This window comes from Lissotriton helveticus, chromosome 6, assembly GCF_964261635.1.
Source record: "Lissotriton helveticus chromosome 6, aLisHel1.1, whole genome shotgun sequence".
Taxonomy (NCBI): domain Eukaryota; kingdom Metazoa; phylum Chordata; class Amphibia; order Caudata; family Salamandridae; genus Lissotriton; species Lissotriton helveticus.
In genome coordinates, this window is record NC_136067.1 from 149,444,799 (window position 1) to 149,463,748 (window position 18,950).

Genomic DNA, 18,950 nt, shown 5'->3' on the forward strand with positions numbered 1-18,950 from the left:
TCGCGACCCCCGCCGTCTTAGTGGGTCCCGAGGAAAAGAGCTGAACTGGGAATTTCGGTGACCTCATCCTAAGGCAGTCTCGTGTTAAGAGGTGAGTCTCTTGTAAAAGACAGATGTCCGCCTGGGTTTTCTCAAGTAGGGATAATATCGCTCTACGCTTAACCGGGTTGTTCAGCCCCTTCACGTTGAGGGTGACTATCTTAAGGGCCATGAATAGTCTTCCCAAGAAAAGCGGTCACAAAAAGCTATGGCAGCAGGAATCGCCTTGCGCATCAATGGCATAAAGCCGAACAAATGCAGGAGCCCAAGAGCACAACGTCCGCAGCGTGGGACATGCGGTGCGGGGTCATAGCAAAAATAGCAGTAAAACATTATAAGCCAGCACAATTTCCAAAGTCCCCCCCCAAACATCCCTCAACCAACCCAACTCCCGACAACTCCACTCCAAACTTCGAGCCCCCGGGTTCTTCCTCCCCGACCCCAACTGCCCTCCCCCGGTGCCCCCCTCCACCCCCCCCCCATCCCAACTTCCCTTGAACGAGGATCATAGTCCCAGTCCGGTCCTTATCGGACAAGTCTGTGGTAAGTTATTCGTGTGGACGTCCAGCCACCTCCTGCACCCCCCCCCGCCGCCCCCTCCCCCCCGGAACCCTCGCACCTGCTGTGAAGATGAAGCCATCAGGATCTCCCCCCGGAGTGTGTTCAGGCTGTCAGGGCCACATCACCAGACGACGTGTCTCTGGATACCACCATTATCGCGCTGTCCATTTCAGCTCTGACCGTGGGTGAGTCCGGTCTCGATGGCAAGTTAGCGGGTTGGCGCCGTCGGACAGTCTGCCAGCCATCCCTGGCGATGCGTCGGCGGGAAGTCGTGGGAGTGTCGGTGTCCGTCGCCGTGATCCCCAGCACCTCGCAAGTGTCCTTAAGGGACCGGAGTTGATGCAAGGTTCCGTTCCAGCGGAAGATTAGCCGGAAAGGATGGCCCCAAGAATACTGTGTGCCGTGTTCTCTCAAGAAGTCCGTGGCGATCTTGAAGGATTTGCGCTTTTGAAGGGTGATCGTGGATAAGTCCTGAAATAGCGCTACCTGATGACTCCGGAAATTCAGCGGTTGCCGACGTCTAGCTTCGCGTATGATCCGTTCCTTCAAGGTGAAGTCCGGCAGGAAGGCCAAGATGTCCGGGGCTGGCGCCGAGGCCCTTCGCGGCGGGCCTACTCTGTGAGCCCTATCAATCCTCACCGGAAAGTCTCCTGGTTCCCCCAAGATGTCGCGAAACATATCTCCCAGGTAGGCAGCCACGTCTTCCCCTTCTTCTCCAGATGGAACGCCTCGGACTCTGATGTTGTTGCGCCTGGACCTGTTCTTGAGATCCTCTTCGTGGGCCTGGAGTTCAATCTGTTGGTTCCTGAGCCGCAGAACTTCCTGCTGCAGGTGCGTTATCTCCTCGTCGCGGGTGTGGCCAGTCTCCTCTACAGCGGCTACACGTTCACCAAGGGAGTCGACCTCCCTACGCACCTCTCCCGCCACCTCCTGTTTCAGCGCTTGGAAGTCCTCCCTGAGAGTGCTGAATAACGATTCCAGAAATGACCGGGTCACCGGAGGTTCCCCTCCTTCCGCCCCTCGAGAGCTAGATGGGGAGCTCGGGGCGGGTTGGTTCCTGTCTTGCCTTGGGGTTGCTCTGCTCAGCATATCGGGCAAGGTGCGCTCACCTTTCTTCCCCCCTCGGTTGCCAGACATCGTAGGAGCGGGGATGTAGCGCGACGTAGAGGGCACCGAGAAGGTCCCGAGCCTCGTGGGGCCACAATGTATGCGGCTGCTCTCCCGATGCTTATCCGGTCACAATTGCAGGTCCCCCAGCCTATCACGACTCCTCCCCAGGGTGGGCGCAGTCGCTCGCCGCCAACAGCCAGGCACCACCCCCGCCACTCCGTGCAGAGGAGAGCGTCCAAGGTCAATGGTAGCGGGGCCACTCCGTCGCGTCCACTCCCCAGTGGCGCGTCACCCGGCTCTTCTTCTGCGCCTCTAGGGTAGATGCAGCTGTACAGGCCGCGTAGCAGGGTCTAGGTAGCCCCCCGCCGCGTCGCTGTTGAAGTGGCGCAGGCCAATCCTCTCCGAGGCCTGCGCTATTCACTGTTGCCCTCGCGCCGCCCAATGCTCTGCCCAGGCAGACAGCGTATCACACAGAAAGGCCTCTCCGGGGGGTCTCAGCTGTGCAGTCCAGCTCAGGCGACCTGTGTGGCGCAGGAGGGAGGGTTCCAATGCAGGCAGGGTCCTTGATCCGAGCGTCGGCGCTTCCCCGTAGGTCCACCGGGGCCTGCTTGAAAGGTGTGTCGGGGCGGGGTCCCCGTACCCCGCTCGGGTCGCTCCGGGCGTCTGGGAGCACTCTCCGGTCCCTGCGCCGACCTTTCTGACCTCGTGGGGTGCAGTGGAGGGCCCCAGAAGCCGGCGCCAGGGGTAGGCCTCACAGTCTTCCGGATCCCCGGAGTTGCATAGTTGGGTCTCCCAGGGTCCGCTGCGCGAGGCCCTGGACAGTTCTCCGCAGGCCGTCGCGAGATGCTTTCACTCCGCCCCGGCAGCGGTCCGGTAGGGAGGGCTTCCCTCCCGCCTGTCTCCGCAGCCCCACCAGGGCTTCTCGCCGCTCTGCCGGCGTGGTCCGCGGGGCGGCCTGCCGGCGCTCACCGGCTTGGCAGTAGGCCTCCCTCCGGGAATCCTCCGACCCGGCGCCGCTATGGCCCGAAGGGCACCGGGGATCCTCAGACCGCACTGGCGCACTTTCACCGGCGCTGGGCAGCGTCCCCCCCTTGATCCGGGGGAGATCAGCAGCAACTGGCGGCACAAAGGTTCCGGGGTCTCGGGAGCCTAAGAGGAAAGCGTCCTCTTAGCTCGCCATCTTGGCCACGCCCCTGAGTATCAGTTTTTAGAGGTAACTATTAAACCATCTGATATCAGGCTAAGAGAGAGCGTATGATAACCAGTGTTGGGCTAATTTGAGACATCAGAGTTTATAGGGGTTAGAATCTGGGCCAAAGTGTATGCATCTGTGGATGGAGAATGTCTTTAGGGTTAATCTCAGTAACATGATCTTATGTTCAAGGTTGACCCTAATCATCTTGATTAAGTGGTGGGATATGTTATGTTATGTTATGTTATACTTGGTTTTGTATAGCGCACGGCTACTCAAAAGAGTGTCCCGGCGCTTTGATATGTAGAAATGTTTGACGTGGGTGACAGTGTGGAACTTTAAAACTCGAAACATTGTTATCCAAAATTTTTAGGGAAAACTTAGGATTTACTGCAAGGCTTTGTACATAAAATATTTCTGAAAGACAGCGTTGTATACAAGGCTTACAAAGTGCATAGTGTGACACTGGTGAAAGGAAAACTACTAAAGAGAGAAATGGGGAGGTTATGTAAAGAGGGATTTATCAAAAGGAATGGAGGCTGAGTTATTGGCACCAGTAGTTTTAGCTAAAAACACCCAGTGGGTACATCGGACTATGTATGGACAACCCTTCTTTGTTTGAATACGAATTTCTGTGGGACCCCAGAGCATATACAAAAATACATATATATGTGTATGTTTAGAACCATAAGTACATAGTACTTCCGAAACACACACATATACATGTATGAACACATAAAAATGCAGCCTATATAGATCCAATAGATTAAAATGCCAACATTACATGGATTTCTATAGCAAGAAAATAATGTCACATGTAAATAGAGTAATATAGAACATATACTGCAGTAGTGTTCAACAATAACCCCTTATTTTCATAAAAGAAAAACAGGTAATCGCAGGCAATTTGTTCTTAGGCTGCATAGATGTATAATCGCCACAGTATAATAAGAAACTGGCACCTTGCCTTCAAGGCTTCAGAGAACCTAGACACTGTGCCTTTAAGACCTCCAGGAGCCCCTTGCTCTCATCATGCACCACAGGTGACCATTAGGTCAGTTCTTTTTTCCGGCTCCTTCTGAGAGGATCCTGGAGCTTGAGCTTGGTCTTTTTCTAGTCATAAATTGGTTTTCTACAACTTTATTCGACATTTACCTTTGTTGGTATTATTTTCTAACTCTTTTCTGACAATTTTACCATCTTTTTATGTCAGAAATTGCCGCTTTTTAAAAAATAAATGTCCTTCCTGTGGGAAGAAAATGGCTAAACCCGACCCTCACTCTGAGTGTATTGTGTGTCTGCCATCCTCACACAATCCACAGAAGTGTTACTTCTGGCAACATTTTTCGAAGAGAACTCTGCGTGACAGAGAAAAGATCAGACTCCACGAGTCAATGGAGTGAGGAAAACCAAAAGTGGCCTTGAGATTCATTCCAAGAAGCCCTCCTCTCATGGAAAACAAAAGAGGTGTTGATCTTCTTCCCCAGCTTCTAGAAGAAAGCAGATTCCAGAGTGCTCGGCGTCAGAAAAAGGAGTAAGTCACTCTACGACGTCGAGGGACAGATCGCCGTTGAAGAGACGAGAACCTCAGTCGACCAAAAGTAAATCGACGTCGAGGCATACTACGGACTCAAAGTTTATGGGTGATGACAGACCAAAGTCGTCGTCGAAGCATCCGTCGACGAGGAGACACCGGTAGACGTCGAGATCTCCACCTTCTTCACGAAGGTCGGCGTCAAGAGGATCGGCGACGAAAACACCCACAGATGGTCAACGACGAAGGCACGATCACCGGCGAGGAACCAGACGTCGAAGGCACCACACACCTACCAGCGTTCGACGTCGAAAAGACTGTCACAGTCGCCAACGAAGAGACCGACATCAAGGGCATCACCGCAGACACACGAATCTTAAAGTGTGTCTCCCCAGCGGTCGACGTCAGTGGTGGCATTGTCAGGGTCGTCATCGAGGCATCGTTTAACGTCGAGGGACAGAATTATCCCCACTTCAGGAGAAGCACCAGAGAAACCTAGATCAATGCCGAGAACACAGCGGTCGACGTCGAGGGAAGGGTTATCGTCTCCTGGGATCAACATTATACAGATCACACCGGAGGGCTCTCCAGCTCCTAGAGAGAAGTCTCCTTCTACTAACATATCTCCACATTGGCTAGAAGGTATACGACACTGGAAAGTGCCACCTAGAGTTCCGGGCTCAGAATTCTCCAAGTCTCTTTCGCTATACAGGGGGGACCCCCTCCACGCAGGTCTCCAAGAAGCTCGAGGTCTCCCGTGATGCGGCGTTCAGGATCAAGAGGGCGCTCACGATCTCGCCGTTCTCCTACTCCTAAAAGAGGACATAGATCTCCATCATTAACCACGTCTACAAGGTCTTCCATTAGAGATTACTTGCCTACGTTATCCGTGTCGCAGATAGACCATATCGGAACTTTTAACGAAGTTCTCTGCAGGGGTGCCACCAAGCTAAACATCACTATGTTTACTCCTCCAGTTTCAACGTCAGTCATCTTCGAAACCCTTCATCATAGGTCTTCAGCAAAGCCTCTGCTTCGCTTGGTTCCAGGTCTGCTAGTACCAGCAATGCAGAACTTCCTTGCTCCGGCCACAGTGGGTTCAGCTCCTACGTGGATTTCCCAAAAATATCTGGCTTCAGAACAGGTTCGGCTTTTTCTTCGTGCTGACCCACTTCCGGACAGCCAGAAATGCACATTCGGCGACATCTTCCTCCACTGCTCTACCAGCGAAGGATAGCAAAAATATGGATTCTCTAGGTAAACGAATGTGCAACACCTCTGCTCGGTAATGAAGGTGGCTAGTGCTTCCGCCCTGCTGGGTCGGTACGATAGGTCTCTTTGTGACTCTTTGGCGAGATTAACAGAGAAGCTACAGAAGGAAGATCAACAGGACTTCCAGGAGATCCTGCAAGAAGACGGCCTGGTAGCTAACAAGATCATCAGTGCAGCCGAGGATACGTCTGACTTGGCGGTCCATGGATACACGCATGGCATCCGCTTGAGGTGATCAGCATGCCTTTGTCTTAGGGACTAAAGTTGGTGCACAGAGAAAAATCACAAACCTTCCATTCAACGGATCCTCTCTGTTCGGTTCCCATGCGGACGACGAAATGTCCAACATGAAGAATGACTTGGACACTCTGAAAGCTGTTAGCTTAGAGAAGCGGAAAGAATTTAGGCGTAGGTCCCGTCCCTATGATAGACGTTCCTTTCAACACAGGGTTAAAACCCCTCATTGGAAGACGCAAAATCAAGGTCAAGGTCAATCCAGGTCCCACTACCAACAAAGACGACCTGGACGAGGGAGAGGATCTACAAAACAGCAGTCTAATGCTCCTAAACAACCAGCGAAACAATGAGGGATGGCTTCCTCCATGCCCGTTGAACACTCTGGTGGGAGGAAGTGTTATGTTACACCTTGAGGAGTGAGAAAAACTAACAAAGGACAAGTGGGCTCGGAATATTGTGCAGAATGGATATCTGCTCAGGTTCAAATCCCCACCACAATCAGTTCCTCTGCGGCAAAGACCTCTTCAAGGACTCCACTTGTTACAAGCAGAAGTAAATGTTCTCCTACAAAAACATGCCATAGAAAAGGTCCCTATTCCACAAAGAAAGCAGGGGATTCATTCTCGCTATTTTCTGGTGCAGAAAAGAGGTCCTACCAGAGAATACAGACCAATACTCTACTTGAGACTGCTGAACAAATACATTCGCAAAGAGAAGTTTTGCATGTTGGCTTTACTTCATATATTCCCTCAGCTCCATCAGAGTGCAGACTGGATGTGTGCTTTAGACCTACAGGACACATACTTTCATGTTCCAGTGTCCATAAAACATTGCAAACTACTACGGTTCCAAGTGTCATCCCAACACTTTCAGTTCAAGGTTCTCGCGTTCGGGCTCAAATCAGCTCCCCAAACGTTTTCGAAGTGCATGGCAGTGGTGGCAGCGTTTCTTCGCAAGCAAAGGATATTCATATATCCTTACCTGGACGACTGGCTCCTGAAGAGCTCGTCACCTGCTCTGCTTCAGACTCATCTCTCGTTCGGTCTGCAACTACTGAGCAGGTTGGGTCTCCATGTAAACTACAAGAAATCAATCTTCAACCCATCTCAAAAGATCCTTTACCTGGGTGCCTCACTGGATACTGCAAAAGCAAGCGTGTGCCCTTCGGAGGAGAGGTTATCCTCAATTCACGAGAAATGTCACAATCTTCTTCTCACACAGTATTCCACAGTCAGACAGGTGTCATCACTGCTGGAATCAATAGCATCATGCATCTTCATCGTACCAAAGCAGATTTAAACATGCATCCTCTGCAGCAATTTCTGGAGGACCAATGGATGCAGATATCTGGGTGCTGGGAGGATCAGGTGCTTCTCTCCCAATCGGCCAAGGTATCCTTCAAATGGTGGTTGAAGTGATCCAATCTGATGAAGGGAGTTCCCTTTCACCTGGACCCTCCTACCCAGACGATAGTCATGGATGCTTCACTCCAGGGATGGAGTGCTCACATGGGTGCTTTGCAAGTTCAGGGCCTGTGGTCAAAGACAGAACAAAGTTACCATACCAGTCAAAATAGTCAGACTGGTGAAATCAGGGGCTCCCTTTGACCTTTGTCCCCCCCAAAAATATTTCATTATGCCGCTGAGATCAGCGAACAACTCGGTTTGCTTTTTAAAGAGATTTTCAATTCTGGCATTTTTCCAGAGGCATGGAAGAGGGTTTCTATTCTTCCCCTGTTGAAAAAACCTTGTCTGGATCCTAGTGAACACAGTAATTATCGACCTATAGCCAAGATCCTGTTCCCAGCTAAGGTGCTGGAGAAAATCATGAACCTCCAACTTACGTCCTTCGTTGCCTCAGAGAACTTGCTGGATCCCACACAATATGGTTTCCGGCAGGGGCATGGCAAGGAGACATCCTTGGTCATGGCAGCAGAGGAGCTTCGCTCTTCGCTGGATTCAGCTTGCTAACTTTAGACCTATCTCCCTTCTCCCCGGACTCCGTAAGATCACAGAGAAGTGGTGAACCACCAACTCTCCCACTTTCTGGAGTCCAATGATCGGTTGCGTAACTTCCAAACCGGATTCCGCCCAGGCCAGGGCATCGACATCGCTCTCCTCTCCGTCATCGAGGAAGCTAGGCACATTCTGGATTCAGGAGGATCAGTGGCAGTGATCCTCCTGGACCTGAGTGCGGCCTTTGATACTGTGAATCACCGTATCCTGATCCAGCGCCTGGCCGAAGCCGGAATACGAGGGTCTGCCGTGACCTGGCTAACATCCTATCTTTCTAACCGCACCTTTCAAGTCTGAGAAGGCAACTCACAATCCGCCTTAATACCCCTCCAGTGTGGGGTGCCGCAGGGCTCATCTCTGAGCCCCACACTGTTCAACGTGTACATGGCCCCCCTGGAGGATGTGGTTGCCCCTTTTGGGATTAAAATAGTAAGCTACGCCGATGACACCCAACTGGTCGTTTCACTTTCACAACTCGACCAATGCCCTGACAATTTCCATCAGTGCTTGACAAAAATCCATGCTTGGATGGGTGACTCCTCACTCAAGCTAAATGGATCAAAAACAGAAATTATGATGTTAGGCCACAAGTCGGCCTCTCTGCCCTCTTCCATCTGGCCGGCCTGTCTAGGGGATCCACCCACCCCAAAAAAAGAAATCAAAAGTCTGGGGGTTTGGCTTGAGCAGGACCTTTCGCTTAAGACACACGCGAAAAAGACAGCAGGCACCTGCTTCGGTCTTCTCCGCTCCACTCGCAAAGTCCTCCCCCTCCTTCCGCATCACTCTAGGAGGTTATTGATACAAGGCCTAGTTCTTTCCAGACTAGACTTTAGCAATGCAATTTTCTTGGAAGCCCCTGAAGCCACAATCAACAAGCTTCAACAAACCACAAATGCCGCTGCTAGGCTCTTAATGGGCATCCCCCTCAGGTCATCAGCCAAACCTGCTCTCAAAGCGCTTCACTGGCTTCCTGTGCGAGAGAGGATTATCTTCAAATCCCTATGCATTGCCCACAAAATGAGGCAAGGTAAAGGACCCCCGATTATGGGAAGCCTAGTCACCCCCTACAAACCCAACAGACCCTTGCGGTCTGACAATAGGTTTCTGGCCACGGTGCCTAGAATCAAGAAAGCTCGCACCGGAGGCCGCCGCTTTTCGGTGAATGCGGCCTCACACTGGAATTCTCTCCCACTGCTACTACACGCGGAATCCGGCCATCTCCGCTTTCGGAAATCACTGAAAACCTTCCTTTTTCCCAAATGATTCCCTCCCCTCCCCTCCCCTCCCCTCCTGCCCCCCCCCCCCCCACAGAGTTTTAACCAATCTCAGTGCTGGGATGCCTCCTGGTAACCACGCGCTCTACAAAAACGCCATACAATACAATACAATACAATGGGAACTCCTATCCCAGTAAAAAAGGGCACAAATCTGGGAGACATTTTTGATGACGGTCTTGCGTTCCAATCTCAAGTTAATAAGGTTGACTCTTAGATGCATTTAAGCCTAAAACTAATTCAGAAGGTGAAACCTTATATTCCGCCATCTACAGTTAAAACACTGGTAACATCTTTGGCATTAGCCAAACTGGACTATGGCAATGCCCTGTATTTGGGTCTTCAAAAACAACATCTGTCAAACTTCAACGGGTTCAGAACTCCGCTGTTAGGATATTGCTGTATATTTCCAAGTTCCAGTCTGTGTCCCAGGGCCTTAAACATCTTCACTGGTTACCAGTGAAAAAGAAAGCGGAATTTAAGGCCTTATGTCTGGCTTTCAAGGCCCTTCAGGGGACAGGACCCGAATACCTGAAACAACATCTACTACGGTATCATCCAAACAGGACACTTCGTTCAGCCATGAGCAAACTTCTTCAGGTATCCAAATTCAGGAGGGTGCGCTTGGGAGGATGCAGCTTTCTCTTTCACACTGTTAAATTGTGGAATACACTGCCGATATCTATAAAAAACAGTACAACTCTTCTTTCCTTCAAAAAGGCGATAAAAACCTGGCTTTTCTTGCACTAATCTCTTCCTCTTTGGTATTTCTCCTCTGCTGTAGCGCCTACACGCCCCTGGGCATTAGAGCGCGATATAAATGATAAAATCATTCATTCATTCATTCATATTAATCTCTTAGAGTTGAGAGCCGTACACTTGGCTCTCAAATAGTTGTACCCTTCACTCCAGTCCCAGTACCTACTGATCCAAATGAATACCACCACCACCATGCATTACTTAAACTTAATCTGGAAGTGGCCTCTCGCAAGAGACTTAAACATTTTGGCAATGCGTCTCCCAGGGGCTCTCAATGTCCAGGCGGACTCCTTAAGATGAAAATTCGTCGAAGCTCACGACTAGGTTCTAAACGACGAAGTCACTCAAAGCATCTTCCGAAACTGGGTAACACCAGACATCGACCAGTTTGTAAATGCAAAATGCCCCGTCTTCGCATCCAGGTTTCCCCAAACAGGCGCTCGGGGCAATGCCCTTTTGATAAAATGGTCTCAGACATTACTGTACGACTTTCCACCAATTCCATTGATTCCCGCTGTGATCAACAGGTTTTACAGGACCAATTGCAGAATGATCCTGATAGCACCGGAATGGCCTTGTCAGTGGTGGTATCCGGATCTCCTTGATCTATCGGAAGTCCCACACAGGAGGTTACCTTCCATCCAGATCTACTACCCAAGAACGAAGGGAAGGTATTTCACCCCAATCTCTCATCCCTACAATTGGCGGCGTGGCTCCTGAAATCCTTTCAATACGGACATCTAGATTTGACTTCGGAATGTATGACAATTCTAAAAGAGGCCAAGAGACCTTCCACTAGACAATCCTATGCTTTTAAGTGGAAGCGTTTTTACTTATGGTGCACAAACAATGGACAGACCCTGTCCGGGGTCAGGAACAGGTGCTTTTACCATATTTACTGCATTTGGCCAAATCTGGCCTTACATTTTCCTCTATTAAGGTTAATCTTGCAGCTATAACAGCGTATAGAAAATCCCCAAATCACATTTCCTTCTTCAAAATCCCTACAGTCAAAGATTTTCTCGAGTGATTAAGAAAGGTTTATCCTCCAGTTAGGGCTCCTTTTCCACCCTGGGAGCTCAACATTGTTTTAGCGAGATTGATGGGTGCTCCATTTGAGCCTATTCACAGAGCTTCTTTACAACATTTGACATGGAAAGCTGCTTTTCTAGTGGCTATCACCTCTGCTCGCAGAGTGAGTGAGATCCAGGCGCTATGCTGTAAATAGCCCTATACTGTTTTTCATACAAACAGAATGGTTTTAAGAACACATCTGAGTTTTTTTATCCAAAGTAGTCTTGGATTTCCACATTAATCAGTCAGTCACCCTCCCCAGGTTCTTTCCAAATCCTTCAAATCCTCTGGAAAGGTCCCTCCACTCTTTGGACCTCAAAAGGGTTCGAAGATCTACTTAGACAAAGAGCTTGAGGAAAATGGACCGACTATTTATATACTACAGGTCCATAAATACTGGTTCTGCAGCTTCTAAAACATCTATCTCTAGGTCGATAGTATCTTGCATATCCTTGTCCTATCAACTGGCCAATAGAGTTCTTCCTGGCAAGCCTAAGGCCCATTCCACCAGAAGAAAGGCTTCTTCCACAGCTCTACTTGGACGTATACCTATGGCAGAAATTTGTAAAGCAGTACATACTTTCACGCGCCATTACTGTTTGGACTCTGATACACAGGCGGATACCCAATTCGGGCAAGCCTCACTCGGTTTGGCTGATTATGTATTAGATGCTATGTTAAATGTTCTTGTTACGTTTTGCTTGTCCGCGAGGAAGTGGGTATGGGCTTGCTACTCTATTCAGTGCTTATGACTATTGATGAGTATCCCCTGGAAGAGAAGGATACGTTACTTACCTGTAATCCTAGTTCTCTTCTAAGGGTATACTCGTCAAAGTCATAAGCAACCCTCCCGCCTCCCCGGACGAGCATTAACAGTAGGACAGTGTGTTGTTTGCATCTGATATCCTGGGTACTACATGTTGGTACGCCGTACAAAAAGAACTGACCTAATTGTCACCTGTGGTGCAGGATGGGAGCAAGGGGCTCCTGGAGGTCTTAAAGGCACGGTGTCCAGGTTCTCTGAAGCCTTAAAGGCAAGGTGCCAGTTTTTTATTATATTGTGATGATTATTCATCTATGCAGCCTGAGAACAAAGCCTGCGATTACCTGTTTTTCTTTAATGAAAATAAAATGTTGTTGTTGAACACTACTGCAGTATATATTCTATTACTCTATTTACATATGATATTATTTCTTGCTATAGAAATCCATGTAATGTTAGCATTTTAGTCTATTGGATCTATAATAGGCTGCATATTTATGTGTATATACATGTATATGTGTGTGTTTCGGAAGCACTTTGTACTTGTGGTTCCAAACATACACATATATATGTATTTTTGTATATGCTCCAGCGTCCCACAAGTGGGCGGGGATTATTCAGTGCTTATCACTTTGAGGAGTATATCCCTGGAAGAGAACTAGGATTACAGGTAAGTAACTTGTCCTTTCATCCAATACTCATCACTGGTGAAAAGCACACGACTCTTAAGGAGGCATGGATATTCACAACCTTTTTTCTGTTATCAGCATATCACCAGATTGCATTACAAGCCAGTTTTCGACATCTTAGCTCATCTGTGACATAAAAGGGATATAATAGATTTGAGTGTATGTCCAATTGCCCGAATTCCGCAGCTGCTGTGTTTCAAAGGACACTATACCAAACATTCAAGTCCATCACAAATGTGATCTACGTTCTAAATGATATTTCTGTTTTGGGACATGTAAGGAGAAGCATGACAAAGCACTGGCTACAGTCTTGGACACATGGAAGAAAAGTGGCCTATTAAGAGGGAGAAATGCTAAATTAGGGTTGGGACTATCTGGTATACAAAGGTTGGAGAGATTGTCACTGTTCATGTGCTTAAAATGTTTAATCAAAAGATAAGACTAAACTGAACGCTAATGCTAGCAATTGCAGATGGGCGTTGTATTCTTTCAAAAGAAAGAGGGAATTGCAGCACTGGCATTCTGGCTGCTGAGTGATGCAGAGGTGAGCTACTTCACCACTGAGAAGAAGGCTTTAGCTTGCTGGTGAGGCAAAGCGCAATTTAGAAAGTCTATGCGAGGTACAGAGTTCACCATCAGGCATTTTGCTGTTTTTCAAAACTGGGTCTTCGTTAGGATTGTAATGGACAAGCGTCCATGAGCTTATGGACTTGCAAAAGGACCTGGTACAACAATGTCATCCAAGGAAATCAGTACAGGTAGCTCCACCATTTCTGTTGGCCCCAGTATCTGGAATGGAATTCTTGCACAGAGAAAACTATCAGGTAATGGATAAATACTAATTATGACACAGGACTGCTCCTTGCCATGAGAATAGGATGAATGGATCTGCATCTCTTGTATCAGAGGAAATGGTGGTGAATATTCTGGAAGAAAGTGCTCATGCACATACTTGAGATGATAATCCACATTCTAATCCACAAAAAGAAGGATGAACTTGCTACAAAAATCCAAATATCCTGCCAGTTCTCTAATAAGTGATGAGTCACCTAAATTGCTCATTTACCTCAGACATTGGCATTTCTGAGAGAGATCGAAAAAAATAACTTCTAGTTTCCCCACAATTATGATCATATTTTGATAATGAAACTTCTTGTAATGAAACAATCTTCTACTGGTGCACATTATTTTGGTGATGTGAAGACATAAGCTGCAAAACTCAGAAATCCCTCTGATTAAGGAGAGTGTTGCAACTTGGCAGATCTTTTCTCCAAGTAAAACTGGAATAGTAACCTGATGTTTGTTGATGCGCCCAATTGACACCTGCCTGTTTCCCTTAGCATCAGTAAATGGTGGCAGGATTACTGTGTGAGTGCATTCTACTTTGCGAACTGTAACTGGTGACCGGTATGACAGTCCTAAAGACAATTTCTTCCTTAGACTCATTCTCCTAGTTGTTAGAGACACCAAACAGCAGCTTTATTCAGAAACGGAATCGGGACATACTTTTTTTTACAGAAATTTGTATTTATTGTTTAACATTTCCAGAATCACAGTAAATCCTGACAGATGTTATAAATCACAGGTGATAATGACAATAATATCAGTACATTCATTTTGGGAACAGGGCACAATCTCAGTATCAACCTTACATCAATAGAACACATTACTGATTCGGTATGTAAACAGCACTTTCCTAAATATAAAAATCTTAAAACTTAAGGTATTCTCCCCCTCCCTGGTTAAGTTTGATATACCCTACCCGTATGGGGTACAGAGGGTCAGACTAATTCTTATGAGTGTTGTGTGTTTTCTGCACTCCTGGGCACTGGGATACTCACGTGTGTTGATGTTACCACTGAACCAACTTGGTATGCCTGTGACCCCTCCGTCTCTCCCGGAGAAAGAGCCCCTCTCTTGGGGATGTCTTATCATGGCCAGGGGCGGCTCTAGGCTCATGGCGGCCCTGGGCAGGGATCGTAGGTAGGGGGCCCCGGAAGAGGGTGTCCGGGCGGGGCGGAGCGTGGAGGCCAGTGAAGAGGGGGGTCTGGGTGTTTGGAAGTGGAACAGAGTCGGAGGCCGCCAAATCCCTGCCAGGGGCCGCCACGCAAATATGTATCCATCCTCAGAGGATTATTATATTAAGGATATATATTGGCGTGGTGGCCCCTGGGGTTTGGTGGCCCTGTGCAGGTGACAACTTGCACATGCCTAAGGCCGCCCCTGTCATGGCGTTCCATGCCCTCGCATCATGTTCAAGCTTTTCATCTCTTACTCTTTTCATTCGGATTAGCTCTGCTGTTGCCCACTCCCTCAGATCTTTAGCTCAACATTTCACCGTGGGGGGCGTAGAGCTTAACCACCTAATTGCTAATCTTCATTTAGCTAGTACTAGCCCCAACTGAAGAAATTTCCTTGTGAGTTTTTGCCCCCGAGGTCTAGGGAGTAGTCCCAGTAATATCTCCTTAGCAGAATGAGGTACTGACCATTCCTTAACTTTTATTAAGCATTCTATCACCATCCCCCAAGATGACAACAATTTCGGGCAATCCCAAGTCATGTCCATAAAATGGGCGTCAGGACTTCTGTACTTGGGGCAGTGGGCGGGCAGTCTGGCTATATTTTGTGTAGCACCGGCGGGGTCAAATAGGTTTGATGTACAATATTATATTGTGTGAGTTTGAATCTAACGTTGGAGCCAATATGTTTGACCCCCTCCTCCATTCGGTCTCTGTTAAGGGTTCATCTAATATAGCGTCCCATTTAGTGTGAACTGGGAGAGGACCAGTGGGGATGCCCCCCCTAAGCGCCCCATAAATGTGTAAAATCAATCTACATCTCACCACCAAGGTGGAAATAGCCTGTTGGGTAGCAGTTATGGGTGGCTCTTGTGGAAACATTGGCCACAATTCGCGGGCCACTGCCGAGATTTTTGCATATTGAAGGTATTGCCCCTTCCCTACTTCAAATATGGATTCCTCATTAGTGAGGAATTGCTGGGCAGCATACAGATCCCTCATTGTGTGACAACCCCCCTCTGTCCATTTACTGGTTGGCATGGTGTGACCTATCTGTTGAAATGGTATCACAGCCCACAGGGGCATCTGGGGCACAAGGTGCTCTTTTCACCACAGTTTTGACTGCAACTTCCCAAGTTGTGGTGACATGGCGAACAATGTATGGGATCCGGGTAGGCACTCTCGACCCCAGCATGAAGAGCACAGGGAGAGGCATCTCCCTGTGCGTGCCCGTCAGTAACCGCTTCTTCCAGTTATCATGTTCGTCCATCCAGTGCACTGCATGCTGGAGCTGCGCCGCAATATAGTAGAGTTCCAACCGAGGTGCCTCTAACCCCCCCTGTTCCCATGTCCTCTGTAATGTGTCTAATTTTACACTTTTCCTTTTGGATCATCAAAGCAACTCCACCGGCAGACGGTCCATATATTGAAAATACGTCTGTGGTATTTGGTAAAGTGAGTTTTGCATGACATACAGACACCTTGGTAAGATCACTATTTTGGTCAGTGCCACCTTACCCATCAAAGATAGCTGTAGCTCTCGCCAAACAGCATGAACAGCACGATCTGCAAACAGCAGAAGGGTCACCATTTTGAAGTGGAACATCTGATGCAGCAGCCTGCAGTACTACAAGATTTTTGACAAATGGTTTAAAAAATGCTAGCCTCTTGTTATCTTTTAGGATTCTACTTTCTCTGCTACTAGTCTATGTCTCTAGTTATTAAAATAAAGACGCCTGATCAGCATTGCCACTGAAGACGGACAAAGCACTTACCTGTAATTTTACCATTAGACCAGACTCCCATAAAAAACTGAACTGTTGCATGGCAGCAGGAAAGCCAAAAGTGCATGAAAATATTCACCTTACCCTTGCTAGGAACTGAAAAAACATACAGAAATGGTACAAGGCAGAGCTACACACTAGTGAGAACAATAACAAGGTAAAGTCAATAGACAAACCTTAACCTGCACAAAAAATCTAAACATTGAGATAATACTCCACTGAGGGTAGGAAGGATTTACCTTCAACACAGTTTCTGCTGCACCACTGATGTGGACTATGCTTAGAAAATGATGGGAACATAAAGCCAGAAATAGAGGCGAATATATATCAAACAAGAAAGCAAATTAAGCCTAGACTATGGAGTAAATCCACTCTGGCTAATCTGCACCCATTACCTTCGGTGTCACTGTCCTGATCCTCTGCTGGCGTGGGCTCTTGACTCCGAACCTCTGCACATGGCTTGGGCTCCATCCTCTGAGAGATGCTGCCATCCTTCTGCCTGGAGGGGACCACCAGCCAATCCTTATGAATAACCTCGGTGATCTTTTCGCAAAAGAGAGACAACTGGCAGACCCGGATTCCTTCCAGCAAATCGATCACCTGTGTAATGCTCAATAGATAATACACAATGAACACATTGTTCTTCCCTAGAATGGGAATTTTACCATGAGGATTGATTTTAACAATTAGAGCTAAGCAATTAAAAGAGCTTAAAAGAACACAATTCAAGCTGCATAATAACATTTTGTATTTGACATGGTACACAGAGCATCATTTATACCATTCAATGCCTAACGAGGCACAACAGAGATCAGATTAGGTTACATATTAATTTAGTGTTTTTCTAAAGTATTTTTAAAGTAACTATCTTTCCATTCAAGCCCTATACTAAATATCCATATGCAAAATACAAAGCAACTGTCAAAGATATTAAAAACAAAGAAAAGACTAGGCTCACAGGACAGCATTACTTATAACTCTAAATTGCTAGAGAGAGAGAGAGAGAGAGAGCTGCCGACATCGGAACTGTAGAACCAGGTCCGAGTCCTGGCGTCGACTCAACAGATTGTGATTCTAGGCAAATCGTTTACTCTCCCCCGTGCCTAAAAACATGAACGTAACTGGTGCTCATAGAAAGCGCTCCAATACCTACGGCTCGAGTTCGTGATCAGGCATGACGTCAAATGCAGTGCTGGCATAAAAAGTTGGCAAAGCCGCTTAAAACTATTGAGCAAATACCATTAATAATACATGTCTGAGAAAGTGCATTTTCTTTGGATAGAATGGGATTGCTATGCTTACACAGGCAAACACCTGGGCGTTCCCATGCACAGAGATTCGCAGGCCCAGCGACTAAAATCAACTGGATGCAAAACGTCACTGATGGTAGTGAGGAGCACAAAGTGAAAAGGACTTCAGAATACCACCAGCCATTATCCTGGATACAGTCTCCAAACTTGCCCAAGACTAACTGCTCGCTCTACAAGGTGGAGCCTGCTCTAGCAGCCTGCCTACCTGCTCATTGGTTTATATATTTGCATTGTCAGCAATCGGAGATGCTGAATGTGTGTGCCTCATCCCCTATTAAATAAAATGTTGTTGGTGTGCACGTTCACTAGAACAAGGCAGAGGAAGCATTTGAGGGTACAAAAAGCAAAAACCAAAAGGCCTGATGTTTAAAAAATGTGTCCTCAGGAGGGACAGGTCGTTCTGGGTACTGGCGCTGAACTACGAATGGGAGGAGCGCATCAGCCTTTACGCTGACGACATTGTGCTATATATGGCTAGGCCCTACCAGTTGATAGTGCAGGCACTTTAAAATGTTGGCGTTACCCCGCCTCCTGTATATCTTGCAGAACACACCGCATCCGATCCCGCCAGGGATTTTCAAACGAATATCCCAGGCGGTGTGGACGCTTCTGTGGGATGGTGGCAACCCTCGGATTGCGTTGCGCAAACTAACAAGGGGGGTGTACGACAGTGGGCTGGCCCTGCCAGACGTGCAGTTATATTACTGGGGGTCCCAGCTGCAGGTGGTAAACAAATGGGTGTATGCAGACAGGTCGGAACCGGCCTATAGAGTGGATCGGTTTGTGATGCCGGGCGGGAACTGCAAATCATTGTTATACACCCGAAGGACACATGCAGATTGGCCCTCACATACCGGAGTGGTGGTCCAATGTTGGAGGGAGGCGAATAGACTCCTGGGGTGGACGGGATCCCTGACGCGTAGGAACCCCTTGTGGATTGGGGAGCAGCTGAGTGAGGTAGCTCGATTGGAGGGCTTTAGGGGTTGGCAACTCATTGGCATTGACTGCTTGGGGGATGTGTGGAAGGGTGACGCCCCTTGTTCATTTGAATACCTGCAGAAAGAATATGATTTACGGGACTCGCAGCGCTATCGTTACCTAGGCCTCATACATGCTTTACGTTCCCGTATTCCCGGGGGCGCCTCCGTGCCGGAATATTCCCCCATGGAGGATCGTTTACTCCTCGATCCCATCCTTGAAAAGCCCACGTTCACGATCTACCTCAAGCTAATAAACAACATGTCCGATCCTTTAGTGTCACTGAGGGCGACTTGGGAGCGGGATTTGGGCCCCTTGGAGGACGACGACTGGCAGGACGC

General features: G+C 48.1%; 1 protein-coding gene across 2 annotated transcripts in view; it reads right to left on the bottom strand.

Moving 5' to 3' along the window:
• Positions 1 to 18,950, bottom strand: part of TRMT61B (tRNA methyltransferase 61B) — a 201,051-nt gene that overhangs the window by 35,908 nt on the left and 146,193 nt on the right. For both annotated transcript variants that reach the window (XM_078647509.1, XM_078647508.1), the window contains exon 5: positions 16,717 to 16,931. In XM_078647509.1, coding sequence (XP_078503635.1) covers positions 16,717 to 16,931 — 215 coding nt within the window. The remainder of the gene's footprint in view (positions 1 to 16,716; positions 16,932 to 18,950) is intronic.